General features: G+C 54.5%; 1 protein-coding gene across 5 annotated transcripts in view; it reads left to right on the forward strand.

The window, feature by feature from the left end:
* The window catches only part of PSEN2 (presenilin 2), a 24569-nt gene extending 17099 nt beyond the window's left edge, over positions 1–7470 (forward strand). For 2 of the 5 annotated variants that reach the window (XM_012810758.2, XM_023518561.1), the window contains exons 9-12: positions 2031–2114; positions 2455–2556; positions 5429–5547; positions 7090–7389. In XM_012810758.2, the coding sequence (XP_012666212.1) occupies positions 2031–2114; positions 2455–2556; positions 5429–5547; positions 7090–7245 (461 nt within the window). In that variant the 3' untranslated portion in view covers positions 7246–7389. Of the gene's footprint in view, positions 1–1980; positions 2115–2454; positions 2557–5428; positions 5548–7089 lie in introns of all 5 variants that reach the window. The other 3 variants (XR_002775521.1, XR_002775522.1, XM_023518562.1) reach the window with 3 other exon arrangements.
* Positions 7471–7476: the final 6 nt, after the last annotated feature.

A 7476-nucleotide genomic window follows, 5' to 3' on the forward strand; every position in this document is an offset into this window, starting at 1 on the left:
GTGTCTGAGGAGAAGGCACATGGGATTGCCTTGGCCTCAAGTCAGTGTACAGGGATTTGGATTTATCTGAACTCAACACATATGCATCATTTCCCCACCCTGTGGCAGGCACTGTGCTAGGCATTGAGGGTCTTGCAGGAAACAAGACCATATGGTCCCGGGCCTCCCAGAGCCCCCAGCCCTGTGGTTCTGATGCCCTCCCACCTGCGGATGGCAGGGCTTAAGTAGAAAACCCAAATTTCTGGGCCTGCTGTAGTCTGCAGGGTATCCTGGGAGACAGTTTATGAAACAGCAGTAGCATGCTAGGTAATCTCTATGTGGAAGAAGAATCAGCTTGTAGAGACTCACCACCAGCCTGGCCCCGCAGTGTGCAAGCCACTCCAGGTGCCTTCCTGGGAAGAGCAGAGACCATGTGTGGAAAAACAGGCCATGCTGTGAGTGCCTGAGACTCTGGGGGTTCACCTGTGAGCATGTGAGCATGTCTGTGATGGAGCTTCCACTTTTGGAAGGGGAGGTAGCATTGAAATAGACAAATGAGTGTTGGGAGCTACTGAGTGCTCTGTAGAAAAATAAAGCAGAGTTCAGGGGCAAGGACTTTGGTACAGTGGGGTGTGCTGGTTTGTGAAAGGTCGTCAGGGGTGCCCTCCATCATGAGGTGATATTTGAACAGAGACTGGCCTGGCTTAGGCAAGAGAGCACCACCTAAAACTATGTAGGTGGCATTGCAGACACAAGAAACAGCAGCAGTGCATGGGCTCTGAGAGGGGGTGGGCCTGGCATGCCTGTGGAGTCCCCAGAGGCCAGTGTGGTTAGGGCAGAGAGAGGGCGGGTCCAGATCGTGTTAGGCCCTGCAGGCTGTGGCAGAGGACTTTGGCTTCTGAGTGAGGTGTGAAGCCAGTGGAAGATTGTGGGCCAGCCTGACTGGACATCTTACCAGGGTCACACAGGTTGCTGAATGGACAACCAAATGTATGGGGTCAAGAGCAGGAGCCGGGGTTGGAGGCTGAATAACAGTCCAGGGGAGAGAGGCTGGGACAGCAATAGCTAGTGTGAGATTATAGGCAGATTCTGGAGACATCCTGGAAGCAGAATTGGCACAATTTGTTGATGGTTGGGATATGGATTGTGAGGCAATCAAAGCTGATGACAGTCAAGGATGGAGTTACAGACGAAGGTGGAGCAGGTTGAAGGGGGCATATTGAATCTGACTCCCGGCTGGCCGTTCAGAAGGAGACTCGGAGGTAGAGTAGTGACATACCAGGCATAATTCACTTAGTACCATGTGATCCAACAGTCCCTCTCCTGGGTATATATACCAGAGAGAATTGAGAGCAGAGACTTCAGCAGTATTTGCACACCTGTGTGCGTCACAGCACGATTCGCAATAGCCACCAAGCATCTCAGAATGGCTGAATGGATAAAATGTGGGTATACATACAATGGGATTTATTCGGCCTTAAAAGAAAGGAGATTCTGACACATGCTGTATATGACGTGGGTGAACCTTGAGGACATTATGCTAAGTGAAGATAAAATACTGTGTGATTCTCCCTGTGAGACTCTTAGGGTCATGAACAGTGACTGGTGGTTACCAGCAGCTGGGAAGTTGCTGTTCACTGGTTATAGAGTTTCAGTTTTGCACTTGAAAAGTTCAGATCTGTTTCACAACAACTACTGTATGCTTAAACATGGTTAAGCTGATACATTTTATGTGATACTTTCTACAACAATTTTAAAAACAATTAGTTCACCAAACTGTCCACTGATATTATTATCCTTGCTTTGTTATTTGTGAGAGGGGCAGAAAAAGACTGGCTGGAGCACTGTGCAGGCACTGTGTGCCCAGACCTGGACCTCTCCCCCTGCCCGCAGCCTCCTAACCATGGACTGTGGACAGACCCCCGGCAGGATGGCAGGATGGAGGGTCCCAGGCAGGCTCTCTGGGGACACAGGCTAACCACCTCCTCTCGGGTCCTGCAGGCAGCCGCTGTCAGCACCATCTGAGTCGTGACCCTTTTCTCTTTACCCAGCTGCCATGGTATGGACAGTGGGCATGGCCAAGCTGGACCCCTCCTCTCAGGGAGCCCTGCAGCTCCCCTATGACCCTGAGATGGGTGAGTACTGGGGGGCTGCCAGCATCTCAGCCTGGCTGTCTAGGGCAAGAGGGGAAGGGGGGAGTGTCATCCATAAAGCAGCCCTCCTGGCCTTGGGCATCTTGGAGAGTGTGTGAGGGTGGGACTGTGGATCTGCCGCCCCTCCAGTGCTATGCCTTATTGCCGCTGGGTGTGGCTTGGGGGGATAAGGGTAGGGAAGCCTGAGGTCGGGCCCAGTGCTCAGGGGGTCCCTTCCTGCATCTTTCCTCCCCAGAGACCAGGCAGCCCTCTGACTGGTTTTGTCTCTCCCTTGTCCTCTGCTCATGACACTGATGGTCATCTTCTCTTCCTGGACACCCAGAAGAAGACTCCTATGACAGTTTTGGGGAGCCCTCATATCCCGAAGTCTTTGAGCCCCCTGTGCCTGGCTACCCAGGGGAGGAGCTGGAGGAAGAGGAGGAAAGTAAGGTGTCCGTGTTCGCGTGGTCTGCTGTGCCCAGGGGTAGGGGCAGAGGGTGGAGGAGACGTGAGGGGAGAGGCCCCTTTTCCCATCAGAGGTGTCTTCGTGAAAGTCAAGGAGAAGCCGGCAGAGCTGGAGTCTTGTTGCCCGACTCTGGAGGCTTCACATCCAGGCTACCCTGCGTACTTAGGAGACACATATTGAAAGCTAGCGTGTACCTACGTGGTGTGGGTTGAGGCCCAGCCCTGGTGGGGCTCACAATCTAATGGGTGCTAATCACCCTAAAAAAGCTAGAGGAAGAAGAGGAAAGGGGTCTCTGGGAGAGCATGGGACAGGGCTTCCAGGGTGCAGAGAAAGTGACCTGTGGAGGTGACTTCTGTGCTGAGCATCAGAGGTTGAGTCACAGCAGGCACCAGAAGAGGGGAGCATGGGGGCTGCTTTCCAGACCAGCAGACTGGAGGAGCTGGGACAACCCTGGAGACATTCTGAGATTATTTCCTAAATAATTAAAGCAGCCGTTCAGTCAGTACACAATCACAGACGCTTACTGCGTGCCAGAGGTGCATGGTATATAACAGCCTCTGGCCTCAATAAGGGCCCTGTGGGAGCAGCCAGGTGGTATAAAGTGCTCCAGAGACGCAGGAGGGTACAGGTTAGGAAAGATGGACCCAAGGTGGGTCTTGAGGGGTGAATAGGCCGTCACCCTGCAGACAGGCCGAGGAAGGCATTTGTTCCAGTGCTAACAGGGCTGCTGTTGACTCCCAACAGCCAGTGCAGACCTTACAGACTCAAGGCCCCGAGACTGGCCTCCCTGCAGACACCAGCCACGAGTTCTAAGGGTCTATGGGCCACTCACTCTTTGACCAACTGGCTATAAATTTGGGGCTCCCTGTAGGTTCAGTCATTTGCTAGAAAGGGGGAGCACAGTACTCCAATTACAGTTTTATTATAGGGAATGCAACTCATGACCCAAATGAAGAGACACAGGGCAAGGTCTGGAAAGTTCCCCACCATGTCCTTCCTGTGTGTTCTCCTGGTGGAACAGGGCACGTCACCCTCCTGACACATGATGTGTTCAGCGTTTGGTCCACCTTCAGCATCCAGTGTCCTTTGGCATGATGGCTTAGTGTTTGCTACCTGGTTGAACTTCATCTCCCTGCCCCCCAGAGGTCTGCTGGCCTGAAGCGTCCACCCCCTAATCATGTGGTTGGTCTTTCTGGTGCAGCCCCCACCCTGAGTCATCTCATCTTTTAGTATAAACTCAGGTGCGAGTTTAACCTCCTGTTACTTAGGCAATTCCAAGGATTTAGTCCACCAGGAAACAAAGGCAAGTCAAGTTCAGCCTTTGCTTTGCAAAGGCTCAACTTAGAGCTGAAGGCTTCAGGGAGCCCCAGCTGAGGGATGAAGGTGGTCACGCAGTGGAGGAGGTTCAAGGCCATTAGACCGCAGGGTAGTTGCACTCATGGAAGAGCCTGTGTTTTAGCCTGTGGTGGTGAGGAACCATTAGTCGTTTGTAAATAGGAAATCAGGGAAGCAAGTTTTATTCCCAGTGTATTCTGCTGGGATGCCAGGAGGGGTCACTACTGAAGGCCAGGGGAGAGAAGCAAGGTGACAAGCAGTGGCCTGGGAGAGGAGGTGGGGATGCAGTCTCGGCCAGGCTGGCAGGACTGGGCCTGGGGTGGGTCCCAGACACTCAGGAGGAGCTGCAGGACATCTAGGTAAATGTCCAGTAGACCCATGTGGGGAGGAGCCCATAAATGTTGTCAAAACTGTTGGCCCCAAGAAGTGTGGTAGCCAGGGAGGGTGCAGTGAGAAGCCAGGGGTCCAAGGCACTTGCAGAGGAAGGAAAGGGTGTAGGTGGAGGACCCTGGGGAATAGCCAGAGGGGTACAGGTGTCCAAAAGATGGTGGCAAGAGGGCTGCAACAGCCCCTGGGGACCGTGTGGTGGTTTTGGTTAGGGGACAGGGACTGGGTGCCTCTAGGATTCTGAAGTGACAAGGAGGTGATCTCAGGGTTTCTTTGAGAGTCCTGATTAAATAGGAAGAGCAGTCAGAGAGGGCAGAGGGCGAGAGCAGTACAGTGGGAGCAGGGTGGCAGCGAAAGGGACCAGGTGGGAAAGCCATCTTCGGGCAGGACTGAAGAGTGTTCATTAGGCACCAAGGAAGGCGCCTGCTGCAGGCGGAAAGTTGGGGTCAGAGGAAAGACGGTGTTGATGGAAAGGGGCCTGGTGGGGGAAGAGTGGGCAGCTGGGCCCAGCACAGGGCAGAGTACGACTTAGGGCCTGAGGGACTCCTTGGTTTGCTTTTATCCAGTAACCATAGTTATCCTATAAACAGGCATCAGGGGCCTTGTGCTAAAAACACACTTGAAAGCATTTTAGAAGCTCTAGCTTACTTGTCTGCAGTCGGTGTGCTGTTCACCAATCATCTTACCAAAGCACCTCTATTTGATGTTTATATGTGTTCCTCAAAGTAGTGAAATTAAATTTCCTAAAAGATACCCATCACTCAGACTTGGCCCTAAGCTGCACGGCAGCCCCTCAGCCCCCGGCAGGGTGTGTGTTTGTCCTTTCTTTGCTCAGCTGAGTGCCCAGCATCGCTTGTGCCTGAGTATCAGAGCAGCCAGCTTTCCCCGCCCAGGTCGTAGGGCACCCAGCCTGCATGTTCTCCGTTTCCTGCTGGTGGCTGCTTTTCAGAGACAGCCTATCCTTCCTGTCCTCTGTCCATGTGTCTGTCCTGGTGGGCTGGACTGAGCAGCGTCACTGCCTGTCCACCCTCGGGCTAGTGAGCAGCTGGGCTTTCTGGGCTGGTGGTGTCCTCCTCTTCCTGCCCTCTACAGCAAGCGTCTCAGGGTCCACTTTCTCTCCCCCACGCAGGGGGCGTGAAGCTCGGCCTCGGGGACTTCATCTTCTACAGCGTGCTGGTGGGCAAGGCCGCAGCTACGGGCAGCGGGGACTGGAACACCACACTGGCCTGCTTTGTGGCCATCCTCATCGTGAGTGGCTGGGGTGCTCCCTGCCTGCTCCCACGGCGGTCCCTCGGGGTCTACATGGGGGGCCCGGATCCCTGGGGAGTTTGCATTTGTGCTTCCCTCTGAGGGTCTTGAGCAGCACGGGAGGCCTGAGGCCTGACTGGAGCTCGCAGGAGGTGTGGTGCCATATGGGTAGCTGGCAGCCTGTAAGGACAGCACAGAGGAGGGTGACCAGGGGCCCTGGCTCTGACCTCACTGAGCACACAGGCCTCTGTGCCTCGGGCCTGGCTGCCAGCTCTGTGAGCTACTCTCAGGATACCTGGGGGGGGGGGGGCGTGGTCCCCTCAGATTTAGGGCAGAGGAATCTGGGCCTTGCCCATGGGTGTAGAGCTAGTGAGAGCCAAGCTGTGATTCGAAGAGCTGTGATCAGAACTTGGTCTCTAGCCCTGGAGCTGTGTGTATTCCTGTCCTATGTGCCATCCATTCACCACAGGGTTCTGAATCCAGGGGTTGGTGAGGTGTTGGGAACCCCAGCAGTGGAATTTAGAGGTCCTATACTCATGGAAGGTGACCAGATGCACGGAATGAGGAAGCCCCCTCATGATGATTTCGTCTCAAGCGTTTTCTCTGTTAGAGGACAAGGTGTCGCTGAGCTGCACGTACTCCGTGTCTCCCACCTTGATGAAAACCCTAGTGTCGACGCAGCGCCTGTGGCTCAAGTGGCTAAGACACCAGCCACATACACCTAAGGTGGTGGGTTCGAATCTAGCCCGGGCCCGCCAAACAACAATGATGGCTGCAACCAAAAAATGGCCAGGTGTTATGGCAGGCGCCTGTGGTCCCAGCTACTTGGGAGGCAAAGGCAAGAGACTTGTTTGAGCCCAGGGCTGGGAGGCTGCTGTGAGCTGTGATGCCACAGTATTCTACCCAGGGGGACAGCTTGAGGCTCCATCTCAAAAAAAAAAAATCCCTCTTGTCATCTGGCAGGGCACAGGGTTAACGCACCAGTGTTTTGAAGACTTTGTTTCAGACACATGTGTCTGTCTGGGATGGGATAGTAGACCCCAAACTGTCCATCCTGAGTCCTGTCATCCCTATGGATAGGGCAGCACTGGTTCCTGGTCCCCACCCTGGACCACTGCCCCTATCAGTCAGGTCAGGGCAGGATGGGCAGCCTTGTGCCTGCCTCCCAGGGGCAGGTCACCTGGCACCTTTGCTTTCCGTGGTGTCAGCCACTGAGAACCCACCCCGCTGACATTTCAGTTGAGCCCATCGAGCTCCCGTATAAACAGACATTCCCTGAGGTCCCCGTGGGACCACTGAGCCAGCTTAGGAGGCAGCGTGATCTGGCAGAGCAGTGCTGCCCGGGATTGAGGCCCTGATATTAGCAGGCAGGGTTTCCTGGGTGAGAAGACCTGCCCTTGGCACCTTTCAGAGCTGTTGAGGGACCAGGGAAGATAAGAGCGTGTCCAGCACTGTTGATCAGCTGGTCCCCAAACAAGCTCACTGCTCCCTCAGCCACTGCCAGGGGTCACCGTGCTCCTCCCTCCCACCCCCGTCCTGCAGGGTTTGTGTCTGACCCTCCTGCTGCTGGCTGTGTTCAAGAAGGCGCTGCCCGCCCTGCCCATCTCCATCACGTTCGGGCTCATCTTCTACTTCTCCACGGACAACCTCGTGCGTCCTTTCATGGACACCTTGGCCTCCCACCAGCTCTACATCTGAGGGCCGCGGCCACCACATGCTGGAAGCTGCAGGGAATTTTAACTGGACGCAGTCGTATGATTTTACACTCTAGTGCCATATATTTTTAAAACTTTTTTTTCCTTAAAAAAAAAGAAAAAAGTATCGTGTTTACTTGGTGAGGAGGAAGCAGAACCAGCTTTTCGGTGCTAGCTGTTTTGTCAGGAGACTCTGGCCCGGCCCTTGGTGAGCACCTCCTCGCTTGCGGCCCCC

This window comes from Otolemur garnettii, unplaced genomic scaffold, assembly GCF_000181295.1.
Source record: "Otolemur garnettii isolate 467f Iridium unplaced genomic scaffold, OtoGar3 scaffold00141, whole genome shotgun sequence".
Classification (NCBI taxonomy): domain Eukaryota; kingdom Metazoa; phylum Chordata; class Mammalia; order Primates; family Galagidae; genus Otolemur; species Otolemur garnettii.